The sequence below is a fragment of the Dipodomys merriami genome, unplaced genomic scaffold, assembly GCF_024711535.1.
Source record: "Dipodomys merriami isolate MVZ:Mamm:240054 unplaced genomic scaffold, mDipMer1.0.p SCAF_63, whole genome shotgun sequence".
Lineage (NCBI taxonomy): Eukaryota > Metazoa > Chordata > Mammalia > Rodentia > Heteromyidae > Dipodomys > Dipodomys merriami.
Genome location: NW_027206213.1, coordinates 1,382,211 through 1,401,071, shown reverse-complemented (window position 1 = coordinate 1,401,071; position 18,861 = coordinate 1,382,211). Strand labels below are relative to the sequence as shown.

At 43.2% G+C, this 18,861-nt stretch overlaps 1 protein-coding gene across 4 annotated transcripts in view; it reads left to right on the top strand.

Moving 5' to 3' along the window:
• Arhgap25 (Rho GTPase activating protein 25) overlaps positions 1–18,861 on the top strand; it is a 78,855-nt gene that overhangs the window by 45,784 nt on the left and 14,210 nt on the right. For all 4 annotated transcript variants that reach the window (XR_011368224.1, XM_070004485.1, XM_070004484.1 and 1 more), the window contains exon 5: positions 14,063–14,270. Coding sequence is in view for 3 of the 4 variants with exons in the window: in XM_070004485.1 (XP_069860586.1) it covers positions 14,063–14,270 (208 nt within the window). In the remaining variant the exon portion in view is untranslated. The remainder of the gene's footprint in view (positions 1–14,062; positions 14,271–18,861) is intronic.

Here is an 18,861-nt window from a genome sequence, read left to right as displayed (position 1 = left end):
AGTATCAGAATGCTCTCCAGAGGATGAAGTGAGACCAGAGAAGTCTTACAGGTGTGCAGTGAATTGTGCATTGAATACTTGTCTGGGCTACATACCTTAAATGTTCAAAATACTGGGAGGGATTTTCAATATTTCCACACAAGTTCCTGGTTTCAGGGGAGAAAAAAACAAAACACCTAAGCAACAACAAAGACAACAAAGCCAGGTGTTAAAAAAAAATCCCTGGGCTGGGTTCTGGTGGCTCACACCTGTAATCCAAGCTACTCAGGAGCCAGCCTGGGCAGGAAAGTCCATGAGACACTTCAATTAACCACCAGAAAACCAGAAGTGGCACTGTGGCTTAAGTGGTAGAGTGCTCACCTTGAGCTGAAGAGCTCAGGGTCAGCACCCAGGCCCAAAGTTCAAGCCCCATGACCGGAAAAAAAAAAAGAGAAAAAAGAAAAAAAATCAACACACTCATGAGTCTAGTAAGTTTTCCCTTCATACATACATGAAATAAGTGTTATGTATGAGCCTACAAGACACCATTTTCTATCTTTTTTAGGGACACTCTGCCTTGCATCAACTCCAGGATAACTATATAAATACATAATTATTTATTGACTTTTCAGCCTTTTATTTTAGAAGTCATTTGTGGAAGCTTTCGTGGCTTAAATATTAAATATTGATTTGGTCTCCCAACAATTTCTTTCCAAAATTATATGAATACCACAATAATTTTATGGAAATTTGAAAAAGCCCTTAAGCCATTAGAACTATTTTTATGCATTTTTTTTCTAGCCAGGGTTCATATATACATGTATTTTCCAGAATGATGAGCAGAATATATGCCATTTGTATTTTATAACTTTTAAGAATTTATAACGAAGAATTTCTCCATATTGCTATAGAATTTTAACTGATACAAACAAGAGATTATTTAGTTATAAAGGTTAGAAATAATATCCAAAGATCTTAAAGGAACGGAAAGGTAGATTCAGTGCTAATGAGGCCAGGTATGGTGGTGCACTTGTAATCCCAGCAACCCAGGTGGCACAGGGAAGGAGAATTACAGCCCAAGGTCAATCAGGACAAATGTGCAAGACTATTTGGGGCGCAAGACTATTTGGGGCACAAACTAAAAGCAAAATGTCTGAAACTCAAGTGACAGAGTTCTTTTCTCACAAATTTGAGGCCCTGAGTTCAAATCTCAGTACTTATCATAGAAGGGAAATAAAGAAAGAAAAAAAAGAACGCTAAAAGAGAGGAGAGAAGGCAAGACTTTGGAACTCACCAGGGACAGGAGCTGAACAATGGAACAGGCAGTTGGAGCTTTTCTTGTTGATTTCTCTGGGGCCAGTTTCTCATTCTGCATTTCTCTGCATACCTGCCTGTTTTCATCTTGTCAGCAGCCCCCATCCTGCCTACACTTGTTCCTTCCATTGTTGTGCCAACCCCAACATCTCCCACAGGCATCAGCTACATTGGCAGCCTCATTCCAAACTCCTGGGAAAGAAACTCCCTCACTCAGCTGAGGTTGGTCCCTCTGGACACTCAGGGGCCAGACAGCTGTAGCTTGGGAACCATCCATGAGGACTTCTAAAGTGACCTGAGAGGGACAACTAGACTCCGCATGCCTGCTACAGCCATCTGTGACATCTGTACTGTAGTCCAGAGTTACATAGTTACATTAACCATCTTACAAGTTCTAAACACACATTTTGCTGTGCTCAGTGGGCCACATGAAGTTCTATTTTTAATCTATTAGGGCCTAGTTCTATGTTCTTTTAAACCTGGATAATCTTATCTGTGACCTTCTGTATTGACCTGGATTTAGAGACTGTGAAGCTGTTGATGCTTCCTGCTCTCCTCAGCTCTAGGCTGTCTGACTCTGAGAGCAGGGGATAGGGCTTACCTATGCACCTGCTCAGGGTCTCAATATTGGCAATGTACTTTCAGTAGGATCTGAGCCTTCTGAAAGGCCTGACTGGACCTTGCCTTGGTGGGCTGCATCCTGTCCTGGTACAGGGGGAATATTTCCCTCACCCCATCTCCAGGCTACTGCCCTGAGAAGCAAATTAAGCCTAAGTCCTTTAAGGTAGTGCAGAGTCCAGGGAAGGGAAGTCAGGGCAGATACTACTTGTTCATTCAGCAGTGTTGGCTCTCGTGTAGCATGCTAGGTGTTTTAAAGTTACTCAATGAAACAAAATCATAGATTCAGAATAACAAGATGTTTTGAACCAGTAAAGCCCCATCGAATCAGATATTTGCCCTTCTTGTTTGTAAGTCAGGGAACTCTAGTTCTGAGGGAAAAGTGGGTGGCTGTCTGAGGATGTTGGCTGATGATCAGGGCTGGGACTCCTTTCCACAACATCATTCTTATTACCTCGGGATCAACAGAACGCACTCCCTAAATACTGTAAAGTTACTGTTACACGCTGTTGCTGCCTATTTCTGGAACTTTATGCACCTTTTGGAAATGTTTCCTCCCCAGAAGCTGCCCACTTCTCACTACCTTAGAGACAAAATATTTTCTTGACCAAATTACAGCATTCACCTGCAGACACCTCCAGACTTTTACCTCTGGTTCTTATACTCTGTTCACTCGACCAGGGTGAGCTTGTTAAACCCTTCACTGCTCAACTCTTTCTACTTCCAAATTGTTTCATTTTTTCACTCTTAAGTAAAAATCAAGGGCCTTATTCTAATGTATAATGCATAATCACTCTCATCCATAAGTCTTTATCCTTTTTTTCTAGAATCTTCTTCCATGTTCATTTCACTCCAGCACCACCAGCTTCCTTAGTGCTCTAGACTCCTATACAGGGCCCTGGCACCTGTTTCCTCTGCCCAGCATCCTCTTGTCCCATCTGGCTGCATGGTTTGGTCCCATGTTTTTCTTAGTGATTGTATCTCTAAGTCTTTTTCTGATGATTCTATTTAACTCTAATTCCCCTATTCTCCCTACTTTAGTCCTTGTTACCCTTATTCCTTTTCTTCCCAACACACATTCTCTTCTAACATGCTAAATAATTTAGTCATGTTTGGTTCATAGTTAGTCTCTTCTCCCAGGCATGAAGGTTTCAACCTGTTTGGAAGAAATTGACTGTTTTAGTCAGCACTCAGAATGCAAACAGTACCTGCATTACAGACACAACAAATCCTATTCAATGAAGAGTTGAAGGAATGCCCCTCGTCCATAGCTATATCATATTCGACTTCCCTGGGCACTCAGCTCAGCTCACTAGACAATGGATTCTGTAAATAAGTTGCTCCTCCTAGAATTACCTTCTTGCAAGCAGTGGTGAGCTTTGGTGAAGCTCTTGATGGTTGAAAACCTCTTTAGAAGGTCTCATAAAAAGCTAGATGTGGTGCCACATGCCTCTCATCCCTGCTACTTTGGAGGCCGGGAGAAGATCACCATAATTCTAGGGTACCCCAGGCAAAAGCTTGAGATCCTGTCTGTAAAATAAATTACAAAACAAAATGACCTGAAATATGGGGCTCATACTAAAACCACAGAAGCTCTGGGTTCAATTCACAGTATGGCCAAAAATATCTGATAGAAGCTTTGGAAGCTTTCTAGATACGATATCTAGACACAAGCAATTGATATTTCCAGGCATCTATAGTTCATCTGTATACCCTAGGTTAGTCAGTACCAGTGTTAAAATTATAAATGTTTCCTTGGCAACCATCCTGCAGAACTGATGTCTCTTCCTGCCCTCAAGCACCTTTTGGCTCCTTTCGTCCTTGACTGGAAAGATGACTGCAGGGTCTCCATGACTCTCCCAGTTTCTTTTGATTGCCATCCTCCTGCCCCATAGCTGGCTCTGGATATTCTCCATACCTTGGTGTGCAGCACCTTGGTGTTTGACCAACTTCTCAGCAACCTAGCTTTTCACAGTCCTCTCTTATCTAGCCCATTCCCAAGAGGCCTGGATAAGAAAGTTAGACTGTCTCTTCCCTAGAAATTCAGGATGTGGCTCCTTGTTTTCTCAAGTAGGAGGAAGGGAACAGAGGCTTTCGTGGTCCATGTCTCATAACTGCTCCATGCTGGCTCCTGCTCATTTTTTTTCTGAACTGTGGGATCTGAACTTTCTCTTGTCTCGTCTCCTCTTAGACTGAAAGCTGGTTTTGACCCCACTTCCTGAAGGGAGTCCACATTGCTTTTCATTCTTCCTCCAGTGACTTCCATCTGATATTTCCTCAGGCCATTTCTGAGGATGTTCACAGTACGTTAGATTGTTCATATCTTTGCTCTGCTTCAGGCAGTTTTAAGGTCCTGGGGGTAGTATTTTAAGACTGTGTTTGGCAATACACATAGAGCTTGTAGGTATTGAGTTATTCTGTACCCGGAGTGTCTCCTCTTTCCCGAATTCTTGGAAATAGTTTGCACGCTTGTGTGTGTGATTTCATAGGCCTCCATGAGTTCAGCATGCGAGTTGTTTTGTCTGCAAGATCCAATTGTGTTTTAACAGGGATGATTTTTTAAACTTATTTCCACTATTCTCTCCTGTTTCCAATGCCCTTCAGCTAATAACACAGGGAAGATATTTATTCATTTAGCCAACAAGTATTTCTTGAATATATGTTACTTGCCGAGCCCTACACCCAGCCTGGGAGGCAAACCAGAAACAGTAAGAAAAGAGATAAAAGACCAAAAAAATCCCCTTTTCAGGGTGCTTCTAGTCTTCTATCAAAAGTAGAAATTAACCCCAAAGCCAAGGTAAAACATAAAATTACAGTTTTGAGAAAAGTGCCATGCAAGAAAACACATGCTGTGTGTGGGGAAAAATCTTTGTCACGAAAGTTGAAGAAGATTTTCTTGACCTAATGATTCGTTGAACTCTGAAGGGCCAGTAGAGGCTAACCATTAGAGAGGGTGGGGAAGGAATAGAGTTTCAACAGGGTACAGTGAGTATGTGGGTCCTGTAGGGCGAGGAAGGTGGTGACAGTAGAGATAGATTTGTCAAGATATTGGTCTTCATCCTAGCTGGTAGGGGATTTGCAATAAAGAAGGTAATAAAATCAGATTATATTGAAAAGATCATTCTTATTGTACGGACTTATGGCTTGGACTAGAAGTAGTAGATCAGAGTGAAAGAAGGAGACTAGCAATAAAACTAGACAAGAAAGGAAGGACAGATGGTAGTTTGGACAAGCATGTTGATAGTGGAGTTGGTTTGCACAGGACTCCAGAGGTAACATTGCCAGGAGTGTCAAGGACTGAGAAGGTAGTTTCAAAGATGACTCCTCAATTCCCCAGGTCCCTCTCTACAATCTTGCTCCTCTTGACTATCTGAGATGCTGGAAGGCCAGTCCAGGGCTCTGGGCTGTGTCTGGTTAGGTCACAACACTGTTGGCTCAGTCTTTTCAACAGGAGGGGAAGCATCTCCATTTACCCAGCAACCCACCTCCACGATCATTATCTCTGCAGGCAGTGCTGAGCCCTGTGCAACTCTGAAAGCATTTCCAGGGAAGGGTGGGCTGGCTTCATAAACGCTAAGTGAAGTTCTGTGTTCCTGCCAGACACTGATATATGAAGCAATGCTGGGAAGGGCTTGTGTAGGGGATTTTTTTTTTTTAAAACCCACCTCTGAGATATCTCTTGAATGGCAGTTGACAATTAGTGACTAAGTAAAAGGAGGCACTTATTTTTATTGAGGCCCTGACAGCTTTATGTTCACTCTTTTAAAGCCAAGAGTCATATGTATAAAGGTGAGCAGGGAGGAGAAAGTGGGGGAGTAGGAAGGAAGAAGCCAGGAGGGCTGGGCAGGTGCCGGCAGATCCCATGTTTCCTGCCAGGGAATCAGACTGAGCAGTATTTGCAAGCATGTGCTGATCTGGAAGCCAGAGAGGACGGGGCTCCAGTTCAGGGAGGAGAGGCTCCAGGCTGGCTCTCACGCTGTGAGTCCTGGCCGCTACCATGCCTCGTATTCCTAGGATGCCGCGCTGGGAACTGGGCTGTGGCTTTCCTGCCCTGGTGCTGCTCTTTTGCTGGGATTACAGAAGGAAAAGCCCTAGGCTCCGTAAGAAAGGTATTTCTTTTCTGTTTTGTAATTCAGTTCTAATACTTTCCGACACTTCACCTTAGCTGCTTGTCACTCTCCTCTCAGAGATGGGGGACGAGCCTGGAACTCTGAGTCCTTGCAGAACAGGGACCGGTGTTGGGGTGACAGGAAGAGGTTGGGCAAGGGGTCTCTCCAGGTCTGGAGGGGTAGGGAGATCGCTGGGGAAGGGGCAATTGGCCTGGATGCAGAAGAATTTGAGAGCTGCTAAAGAGGAACAAGACTGGAAGGAAGTCACAACAGCTCTGTGTATTTTCACTTCCCTATACCAGCTCAGTGCCCTAGGATTTCTAGACAATCTCAGGAGGAACCTTCAAGGGTAAAGGTAGAGGGCAGACTGGACAGCTCTATCCATGGTAATGTCATGTCATCCTTAAGTGGTTGTTCAGGATGGGGTCCCTTCAGTCCAAAGCTTTAGCTCTGGGGGATGGAGAAGAACAAGAAGAGTGGTATAGCAGAGGAGGTGGGGATGGCATGTCCAGCGTGGGAAGAACCTGTCCCTCTCCATGAGATAGGTGATACCTGAAATCTTTAAACAGAATTAACTAAACATAGGTTCCAGGGGTAAATACGACCTTAAGAAAAATTCCTAATCTGAGCCTTGGTTTTATTATCTGCAAAAATGGAACAGTGTCTGCTTGGTAGGGCTCTAGTAATGACTGGGATGTCACACATGAAAGCATCTAATTAGCTTAATTAAATTGGTTAATCATTATAATTATCATATTACATTTAACGATGATAATAACTATGTACGTATAGTTATAAAGAACTAGTTAAATTTCATAACTGTTAGGATGGAAATGCTTCTGCTGATAGGGACTAGATTTAAGTTGCTTTTGTTTCTGCTGGGGGTGTGTGTGTGTGTGTGTGTGTGTGTGTGTGTGTGTGTGTGTGTGTGTGTGTGTGTGTGTGTGTGTGTGTGTGTGTGTGTGTGTGTGTGTGTGTGTGTGTTGATAGTAGGGTTGAACTCAGTTTCTCTTATTCTCTCTTGCCTTTCTGCTCTACCACTTTCACTATATATCAACTTCTCGCCTTTTGTTGGTTAATTGGAGATGAGTCTTATAGTCTTTCTGCCCACCCCGCCCCCATCCTTGGGCTGGTTTTGAACTGTGTTCCTCAGATCTCAGATTCTTCAACAGCTAGGATTTACTAGCATGAGCCATTGGCACCCAGCATGGTTATAAGTTTGTCATGAATGAGGTGATTAGAAATGACCCCACTGCAAGAGGGCAGGCAAAGCTGTGAAGCAAAAGGTCCTTCAAAGCAGGGGTCAGGTTAAGAGCACATGACACAGAACTAGGAGCCTTGCACTGGGAGGAAGAATGATTTTTGAGAAACAACTGCCTTGCTTCATCTTCCTTTGTTGGCCTCTGTTTTGTGTACTTGGGCTTCCTCTGTTCTTTATTTTTCCTTATCAAGCCTCTTGAATCAAAGGCTGGAGATAAGGATCCAGAGATCTGAAATCAGTTCAATTCAAGATCAAGACCTTGAAGTTTCTTGGATGTTTGGGATTCTAAATTCCTCATATGTGATCAGACACAAATATGACTAAAAACCTGAACTAGACAAACAAACAAAAAATAAACAAGGATACTCTCTCTGTCATGTACAGTCATGAACACTGTTGGTTCTCATGTGTCCAGAGCACACAGTGGTGAATTCTTGTCAGAAGGAAAAGCGTTGGCTGATTTCTAGAATGGAGATGTAAAGTTTGAGGGTGATGTTTAAAGCGGTGAGATTAAGAGGAAGTACATGCAGATGGGGGGAAAGGTCCTGGTACTGTCTAACATTAGATGGGAGGAGGGACAGTCACACATTAGAGGGCAGGGTGAGAAGGTAGAGTCATCTGAGGAGGGTGTGTGGGAGCAACCAATGAGATCAAGGAGGAACGGAGAGAGTGGTATACCCAGAGTCATGTGACAAGTGACTGAGGAGGAGTGGCTTGTTGTATCACATGCTGCTGATTGAGCAGTTGAGATGAGGACTGAAGATTTAACTTTTGGGTTTAAAAATGCAAAGGCCATTGATCTCCTTGACAGGAGCAGGTTTGGAGAAGTGCTGAGCAGGGAGAAGGCATGGGGTATGGAAAGAATGGGAGATGGCAGGTAGTCATAGCTCTTTGAGGACTGGTCCATCATGTGCCAATCTCTGTGCCTGGAGATAAAAATAGAAGGCAAGCCAGACGGCCTGTCTGCCTCTGAGGAGCCCACAGTCCAGTGGAAGAGAGAGGAAGAGACATTTAAATAAATCATCATAGAGCAAAATGACAGGTGTGCACCAGGAGCTCGATGAGTGCAGAGCAGAGAGGGCCCATGCCTTCTGAGAAGGCATCTGCACCAAGGAAGTTTGGGCTCCTGAATAAAAAGCAGGAAGAAAACATCATCTGGAAAGGTTTTAAGGGCAAAGACCACTTTTTATTATTTGTACCATAATCTCCAGCTACCAAGGAGCTGGACCCACAGCAGATTTGCTGAATGAATGAATTTAGGAGGGAGGAACTTACAAGGAACTCAGCTGCAAAAAGGCCAGAAATAAAACAACAGAACAGTATAATGATTTAAGGCAGCAACAGTGGGAATAGAGAACCAACCAAATGTATATGTATTTAAGATGTATAGAAATATTTGGAAGGAGGGGGAAATAGCTATGCTAATTGAGTTAGTTGAGTGCAAGTACCTTGTATTAGTGCCTTTGTATTCTCAGTGCCTATAAGTAGATGATGTGATGAAGATTGAATACTGTTTCCTGTGAAGGAGTTAGGGGAGAAGCAGTGAGTTAGAGGTAGGATGAGTGAGACTAGAGAAGACCCTGGGAAGTGGAGACACTGGAGAGATACCTAGAATAAGGTAAAAAGAAGAGAGAGGGAGACAGCACCAGAGCCACAGTTATGTAAGTGATCAGTTTATAGATGATATCCAAATGTGTAAATTCCTATGACTTTCCACAAGGAGAGCACCCAGACGGGAAGAAGAGACCTCTGAGTCAGAACCCAAGACAACAATACATCAAAGGACCAAAGGAGTAAGCATAGGATAAAACACAGTAAAGGGAACTGAAATGAGTCATCAAGAAGAGGGGAAAAGAATGAGGATGGGTAGTTTGGATGGTTTGATAGCCTTGTGGGGAGAAGGTCTTAAAAACAACGGAAATAATGCTATCAGTCTTCATATAAAACAGTAATATGTGGAATTATCAGAGGCTGGACTCAGCCAGGGGATTTCAGCAGAAATCTTAGCAAGAATGTGAGATGGGGGGGATATAGGCTGATGGAACTAGACTGATCAATATATCATGGTCTGTGAGGAGAACAACCCACTGAACTAGACATATTTTATTTTATTTTTTTATTGTGAAAATACTGTACAGAGGGGTTACAATTACATGGGCAAGATAATGAGTACATTTCTTATCAAGCATTATAGCCCCTTCCTTTGTTTCCCCTTCCCATCCTCCCTCTGCCCCCCACCCAATCCTCCCCACCCCCCTCCCTCCATCTCCCCCTACCAAAGTTGTAAAGTTCGTTTTCGACATAACGACTTGTACATCTCATTGTTGCAATGGGTCCATCTGTATCCCTATTTAAACGATTTGGTTTTCCCCTTCCCCTCTACAAATTATACCGACATCAAATAGAGTGAAAGCAGGGGTTATACTGTGGGGAAGGGACAGAAAAAGCAACAAAGAAATGATCTTATAAATGTGTTAGAAACAATCGCATGAAAGGAAAAAAAACATTTGAATACATATCTTAGGCTTCATTTCTCTAACATCAACTTATCTGACCTTTTCTGCTTGACTCAGACATATACTAGTTATTGCAAATAAGGGAAACCATGAGACCTGTGTTTCTTTGGGCCTGGCTTACTTCACTTAATATAATTTTTCCCAAGTCTTTCCATTTCCTAACACATGGGGCAATGTCATTCTTTCTGATGGAGGCATAGAATTCCATTGTGTATATATACCACATTTTCTTGATCCATTCATCTACTGAGGGGCATCTGGGTTGGTTCCATATCTTAGCTATAATAAATAATGCTGCAATAAACATAGTTGTGCTGGTAGCTTTAGTGTGGTCTTGTTTGTAAACTTTTGGGTAAATGCCCAAAATAGACATATATTTTACTATGAGAACCTTGATAGAGAGAAGCAAGCACTGATCATCTGCATGAGGGCTGGTGTGGAGGAGCGTTCTTTCCTAGCTTGATAAAGACCTAGACTCACATGGACTATTTATATCAAAAGAGAAAAATGTACGACACAAGAAGTAAGAGATAAAAAAGATGATAAGGGTAGAGCTGACTGTTCTAGAAAGTATCACCTAAAGGAAAGGCAGGGTTCTTGCTTCTCCTGAGACAGGATCACCAGGGAGGGAGGGCAGGAAAGAGGGGCACAGATTGTGGGGAGGGAGTCCATTCATCTCCTCTGCCTGTTTACCTGCTAAGACAGGAACAAATGATGATGAGCTCAGGGGGAGTGGTGAAGATCTGAGTTAACAAAGATTGATTGCAGTTACAAATTTCCAGGATATGGAGATGCCTAGTTCCCCCAGAGCTCTCAGTAATCTGAGGTGTGAACACTTGACTAGTGGGGACTGGCAAGGTGGAGGGAAAAGTACTGTTAGGAATGAATGTACTGGTGAGACGTGGGCATGGTTGGGGAGAAACCTCTGACATCTCTATTCTCTGTACGTTGACTTGGGGTTATTGGCCTTCAGTGGGACCCAGTAAGCTCCCAGCCCAAGGTTTAACATCTACGTCTCTGCGGTGTTCTTTGGAACCTCATGAGCTAAGCCCAAGCTTTAGCTGCTCCAAATTATATCTACCTGTTTCTCTGGGGGGTACTCCTCAAAAGAATTTCACAAATGTCACATGATCGTTTCAATTATGATATGCTGATTTCTTTCATAGGTGAACAGGAACTTAATTCTGTGTGGTTATCCATGTTGTCTACTTATCCCACACTATTTTTTGGTGTGGTTCTTCGATTTTTCACACCTGGATGGAAAACTAATTGAATGCAACAAGCAGATCTTCTATGTCCCTTGTCTGTGGAGTCCATTCCATGTTTCATGTAGCTGCTGCTGGCACATGGTAGGGCACTCAGTAACTTAAAATGGATCCCCTTTCTATGGAGATGTTTCAGTTACTAGTGGTTCAACTAAAGTGCTAAAACAACCATTAGTCATGGAAAATACTTGCTTGAAGACAAATAAATTCATTAAATAATTCAGTAAAGTTTACTGACCATCTGCCCTGTGCTAAGCATTATGCTAAACATTAGGAATGAGAAGATACCTTCCCTATGTCCCTTAATTCAGGGGCTTTATGTTCATACAAAAGACACAAATGATGAATGCAGATATATGACAGAAGATGGAAGCATAAAGAAAGGATATAGTTTCTGCATCTGGGGATCAGGGAAAGCATGGTGGAGGTGATGCTATTAAAGAAACCACAAATAGAATTCCAGCAGACAGAAGAAGACAGAGCAGACTGAGCAAGGGAAAGCGCTTGTTGAGGATACAGAAACTGGAGAGCATTGGATTTGGGGAACACTGAGGGTGAAATTCTTTGGAGGCATGGCAAGTAGTCTCACCAAAAAGGTAGGTAGGTGTTGGGCTAACTACAGGGCTACGAATCTGTAAATTCTCACTTAAACCAGACAATAGCCAGGCAGCTCAGTTTGGGATTAAATCTAATATCTCATGAGGATGGAGGGGCTCCAGGCTTTGAGGGGCAAATTGATAAATGCTGTTGATGAAATAGAAACCTACTCAAAGCTCAGGCATGGTGCTCAAGTAGACCATTGGTGAGTTAAAAGCTAAGTAGTTGGGGATGGAGAGTTGAAATGACAAACGAGATTGTGGCCGATATAGGTGGATGAGGAGGCCAAGAGAACACAGGGTCTAAAGATCGGGGTCAGCAATTTTCAGGTGGGATCCATATTAGTTGGCTTCTCGATAGAGGTGGACAGCCAGAAGGAAAAGGGAGAAGGGGGGGGGACAAGAGCGACAGGGAGAACCTAGAGACTTTGCAAATCAATATCCTAGGATATCGCTGGGTATGGCAGAGCCCCAGTGATGACAGAGGGGAATGTTCAGACAGGACAAAACTGAAGCCATGGTCAGTCTTACAAACCTGCAGGACACGGAGGTCCTTGGGATCTGGTGGGAGAAGAGGTAGGCAGTAGCTCTCCTCACTTAGAAACTAATCTCATTACACGTAGAGGTAGGGAGATTACAGAGCCAAGTGCCTACTGGGCTGGGGTGGTGCTAGTCCATACTTGCTTTGCTGGAGGCTGTGCAGTTTGGAAAAGAAATTTTTATAAAGCAATTTGCATACCACCAGTTTATAAAAACGTTCAAACCACTTGACTCTGTAATTCTACATGTGGGAATTTGCCTTAAGGAAATAGTTCAAAAGAATGAGGCGTCTATGTTCCTTCATCCAAACATTAACAATTAATTAAGCCATTAATTAGACATTATGTATTTGTACTGCACATGTTCCAGGATCTCTGCTCGGCAAATAAGCATGCTTATTGTGGGGATGTTTATGTGACTAGAACATAGTGAACAACCTAAAGAATTTGAAATGCCACAGGGGTTTAACAGAGCAAGAGCCAATCATGCACTAGGCTGTTTTGCTTCAATACTCAGGGATACCAGTAGAAATCAGAATGGCCTTCCTGCTGCTGTGGGTTAGGCCACATTCACAGAACTGTGCTGTCTGACCTTGATTTCACAGAGTCCCTAAGAGTCAGAGTCAATGACAGTGAAGTGGGTATGACAGTGTTGCCACCTCATGGGGCTCCTGTTGAGACTAAATGAAGAAAAGATGTGCAAAGTGCTTGGCATACTTCCTAGCACATGAGTACTCAGTAAAAACCAAGCCAGCTGTTTTGGTTTGTTTGCTTTATGGTTTTGTTAGTCCAGGGCTTGAACTCCTGGCTAGCACTCTACCACGTGAGCCATAGATCCTCTTCTGGCTTTTTGGTGATTCATTGGAGGTAAGAGTCTCATGGACTTCCCCTGCCTGAGCTGGTTTTGAACTGTGATCCTCAGATCTCAGATTCCTGAGAAGCTAGATTACAGCTATGAGCCACCAGCATTCAACAAGCTGTGGTTTCATCAAATATGGAAAAATGTGGGTCAATTGAAAGAGACTGACAGAGGCTAACCAAAATTTTTACTCCCGGAAATATTATGAGTAATTTGTCTCCCAGGTTGTGTCTGCTATCCTTGCACTCAAATCTTTTCTTAATGAATATTTTTATTATGTTTAAGTAGTTGTACAAAGGAGTTTCCATTCCACAAATCACTTTTTTTGGGGGGGTCCAGTTGTGGGGCCTGAACTCTGGGCCTGGGCGCTGTCCCTCAGCAATTCAGCTCAAGGCTGGCACTCTACCACTTGAGCCACAGCCCCACTTCCAGCTTTTTTCTTTTTGCTTATGTGGCGCTGAGGAATGGAACCCAGGGCCTCAGGCATGCAAGACAAGCGCTCTACCACTGAGCCACCTTCCCAGCCCCAACAAATCACTTTATGAATACAATGCATCTTGAGCAATGTCACCCCTTTCCACATTCTCACCCACCCCTTCCCTCACTTTTCTTAATTTTTAGGACATGTTTTGAGATTGTTTTTGCCACGTAACAAAGCAGTTTATGTATATGAAGCGTCTTGCTCTCTGTCATCCCTTCAACATTTTCACTCCCCCTTGATGCGCCCTTCCCCTTATTTTTCCTCAATTCCATGGTATATACAGTGAATTCTTGACTGCATTCTTCTTCCCCTTTCCTCTTTATTTTTCTAAATCTCTTTCCCTAAATCTATCAACCCCACCCCTGCTTGGATGTACCCCCTTCCCTCCCATTTCTTGATACTTATTTCGTTTGGCTTTGCAAGTGACATAGAAAAATTCAGAAATGGGCCAAGCACTTTGACTTATCAGCTGATCTGAGGAAAGTCAGAATGATGGACAGGTTTCATTTTCTTTTTTTTTCCCAGCCGTGTTTGGTCAGCGCTTGGATGAAACTGTGGCCTATGAACAGAAGTTTGGCTCTCACCCGGTGCCCATCCTGGTAGAGAAGTGTGCAGAGTTCATTCTTGAACACGGTGTGAATGAAGAGGGCATCTTCCGTCTGCCTGGGCAGGACAACCTAGTTAAGCAACTGAGAGATGCTTTTGACGCTGGGGAGCGGCCCTCCTTTGACAGGTATGCTGTCCTTGCCTGAGGTGTGATATAGATGCTATCTCTTCTACCTCTCCCTGCTAGCTGAGCTACAGATGCACACAGACATATTCAGGAGTTCTGGCTCACAAAAGAAAAAGGTCTTTTGTTCTCACAGTTCTGAATTTGGGACCTGGAACCCAGCTAGGAGAGCTTAGGTAAGAGACAATGATCTGAACAGATTCAAGTGATGCTTCAAATATAAGGGAAGAGGCTGAAAGGGTAGGGAATAACAGAATCTGAGACCCACCCTTTCTAGGAAAGCCTAGAAGAGAAGCCTTATACAGACAACGTGGTTAAGAATCTACCGTATCTATGGAACTTAGGGTCTTCCTCCGTGTTCTAGAAGAATGAACATTTAAAATTAGTCTCCAAGACTATAGCACTCCCTGACTTACCTCAGTTCTGTGCCTTCTGTGGGGAGCATATATGACTGTGACAGCCTTGTGTTCTCCCGTCTCCTCTGTGGCGGTTGCCTACCCTCTTCTGGACATGTCCGGTGTAATGACATTTCCTTTCAACTCTTCTCCTCCTTACTCCTCCTGCCACTTGGCAGGGCTTTCCCACTGGGTTGTGCTAAGCTGCTACACCCTCCACCCCTGTGCCTATTATGCAATGCCCATTCTGGGATTACCTGCAGACACTTGTCCTACTGGCATCAGATCCATTGTTCTTTCCAAATTACCAACCCACAAGGCAAGATTTAATATGATAAGCCTAAATTCCATTTCTTTTCAAACACTGAAATCCCCCAAAGCTTATTTAGGACAGAGGGGAAAGCTGTAGACTTGAGTATTGGGCTTGTGTGGTCATTGTCTGTGTTTCCCTTCCCCACCACCCTGCTTCTACCCCAATCACCAGCATGGCCCATCTTTCCTATGTAACATTTCTGAGGTCTGTCTGTTTCTGTCTGTGCTCACTGCTATAGTCTCAGTTTGGAGTCTGCTCCTGGGCCCTAAATAAAGAGTAGATCTAATATCTTTCCCCCCATGACTCTCCACACCTCCTTCCCTTCCCCCTCTCTCCTGACCTGCTCCTCACCATCTCCCACATACCACACACAGTTCAGATGAACATGATCCATGATTGGCCTCCCTCTCTGCTACCCCTAAGCCAGACTGGCTTTCTGAGAGTCAGTCTAACATGGGTCACTTTCCCTTCAGAGATATTTGTGCTGGTTTCATTGACCTCTTGTTTGGTTGTAGTTTTTGGAAACATTTACATTAGTTATAGACTCTTTTTTTTTGTTTTGCTGGTCCTGGGGCTTGAACTCAGGGCCCGGGCACTGTCCCTGAGCTTCTTTTGCACAGGCTAGCACTCTACCATTGAGCCACAGCACCACCTCTGGCTTTTTCCAATTATGTGGAACTGCGGAATCATACCCAGGGCTTCATGCTTGCTAGGCAAGCACTCTGCCACTGAGCCACATTTCCATCCCCATAGATATTTTTTAACCTCTTGAAACAATACATTTTAGAAATCACTGAGTGGCAGAGGGGGATTGGGAGGACAGAGCCCCTTTCTGATGTCCCCATCAGCAGGTCAGTGGATGCTTCCTTAGATCTTCTACATTGCCCAACTCGTATGTTCCACCAGAAGAATCCCCCATTGACTCACTAGTATCAAATCTATATGGGGACTCTTGTGTTGGAGATTCTAGCACAGGTGTGGAAAGTTCTTATTAGAGATAGAAATGTAAAGTTAGCATTTTCCTTATCAGTTCTCTGTTGGGTATGGGTATTTCCCATACCTATACTTCTGTGAGAAACAGGCAAATGGATAGTCCACATCATTAGCACTCCTCTCCAAAGCAAGGGCCATCGGAGCCTTCTGAGGGGCCTAGGGTAACTTCTGGTGAATGAGTTGTTAAATTCAGAATCCACACAGTGCCTAGTGCTTGAATATATACAATCATTTGAGGCTTTTCTGCTAGGTTGGAGGATAGCCAATTCAGGAAAAATGATGCTGGAAGCATCGAAAAGACTATCAGAATGACATCTGAGTCAGTCTTAATTTGGTGGGGCATAGATATCACATAAAAATGTATAGAACGAACTGTAGAAGTTCCCTTGTGTTAAGAGAACTATGAAAACTTAGAACAGGGAACTTTTGACATGGTATAGTGTTTAGAGAGGTTGCTTCTGCCAAAAGAAATGATGTTTATACTGAGATTCAATAACAAGAATGAGATGTTAGCCAGGTCATCAGTTGGCAATATCAGGCTGACAAACAATGTGGAGGGTTTACAGTCCCGTGTGTGTGTGTGTGTGTGTGTGTGTGTGTGTGTGTGTGTGTGTGTGTGTGTGTGTGTCCGTTTGTCCTTTTATTATAATTCTGACCCATCTTATATTCATTTGTATCTTTGTCTGTTTGTCCTTTTATTATAATTCTGACCCATCTTATATTCATTTGTATCTTTGTCCGTTTGTCCTTTTATTATAATTCTGACCCATCTTACATTCATTTGTATCTTTATATGTGGCTATAATCACTTTCTCTTTCTAGTGTTGGAGATTTTTATTGTCTTTAGTTTCTTCTGATCAAACTTCTTATTTTTTTAATAAATGGTATTTTTCTACCAAGAATGCAGTTCTGACTTGTCATTTGTGTTCTTTTCCTCATCTCAGTCCCTTGTTTCCTTCGTTCATTCTGTGTTTTCTCTGTGTTGGGGGCTGGTCCAGGCAGAGCATCAGTGAACAGGAAGCTGGAGGCAGAGCTACCAGATAGAGGCTGGGGCAGGATCCTGGGAAAAAAACCAAATGACCTTCTGAATAGGGCAGTTAAAGGACAAGAGGGGCTTCAAGGGTTTTGCATGAGTTTGGGGCTCATATATTGAAGAGATTTTGGAAGTTAATTGGATGTGTGTTAGAATCCCTAGACTGGCCTGCTCATGGGGACATGAAGAGAATGCCACTCCTGCAGATTGTCAGCTGATTGTCTTTCTGTCTGTTCCTTGGGAACTTCCCATCATGTGTTGACAACTTTTCCCAGCTAGCTCTGTTCAGAGATATTTTTAGACAGCAATTCAGCAGGGTAGGACTTTTCAGAATCTCCATGTTAAGGGAATAGTTCCGCCCCAGATTTCCTGAGGGCAGCCATGGAGCGTAGGCAGGGATCTGTGCCAGCTCTGTGTTTTCTTTTAGAGGTAGAAAGTTCATAGGCTATGAAGGAGGGGCAGAGAATGGAGAGAACTGTAGAACAACAACTGGCTACCAAGAATAAAAACAAAATATCATACACAAAGCTCAAGACAGAGCTTTATAGACAAGTTCTGATGCTCTTCTTTCTCTTGCCCCAAATATCTCTCTTTTCCTTCTGCTGTCCAAATCTACCTCCTGTCCCTCCTCCAAGAGGAATATCATCCCAGTCGGCTTTCATTCCCCTTTGCTGAATGGTCCACGACAGACAGATATATGGACCATAGAGCTTAAGAGCACAATAAGCCAAGCCATCTAGGTATGTGTAAACCCTCTGAGTTCCCATAGTGACTCAATTACCCGATGCACTTCTCAGAACATGTTCTCTTTGTTAAGCAGTATGTGAATGTACGTGGAGATTCAGATTAATTTTCTCTTATAATGCTGCAAAATAAATTCAGTTACCTCCAAGCCAGAGCTCAGCAAACTTTATAATGGGCCACATAGTAAATATTTAGATTTTTCAGGCTAGAGATCTTTTGCCACAGCTATGAGCAGTGTGCTCTTACATTTAGGAAGCATAGTAGAATTGCGTAGATCAATGAGTATGTGGGGGTCTAAAACTTCATTGTGTTGAATTTCATAGAACTTCTACAAGCTATGAGACAATTTTTAAAAGTATCTTCCCTCGGCCATTTAAAAATGTTGAGAATCGTTTTCCACTTGCAAGCTACATAAATACAGGTGCTGGTCCAGCTCTACCTCTTAGCTGTGGCTTTTCAGACCCTGCTATGAGTTGGAGAAGCTGAACCACAAAGCCTTGCTTCTTTGCATCAACCAGATACTCATCTGAATGTTGTCTCAGTCCTTGTAATGAAGGACAGGACCTCCTTTCCTCCTCTCCAGGAAGACACACATGCCTTACCCTGTAACTCGCCACTTTTCAGATTTTATCTGGGGTGTTATTTTATCTGAGGAATCACCTATGGCTTCGCAGTTCTGGCTTGGGCATCACTTTCTACACACCTATCCAATGCACTTTCCATACCAGACAGAGTCCCATACCATGGCACCAGCCACACAATTTTGTAAGGATTTGATAACACTTGTGTCCCCTCTGTGGCCTGATGAAACCAAAGGTCCCCAAATGTCCCTTGGGATTTACTAATGAAATCCCAGTGCTGTCCAAAAGCAAAACAATGGTACTAAAAAATGTAGCAATGTAAACTACACAGCCTACTGATTGAATGAATTACGGGGAAAATACATGAATGGATCTCATTCATTATAAGCACAATGGGAGATTAAAGATAGAGATGCATTAAGGATATAAAGAGGTTAACACTTAAACATCACAGACTAATTTGACAGTGCTGTGAGGTACTGAGTGACTTAAAGAAAGTAGAAAGCAACAAAGACCAAAATAGTCAAAAGAGGTT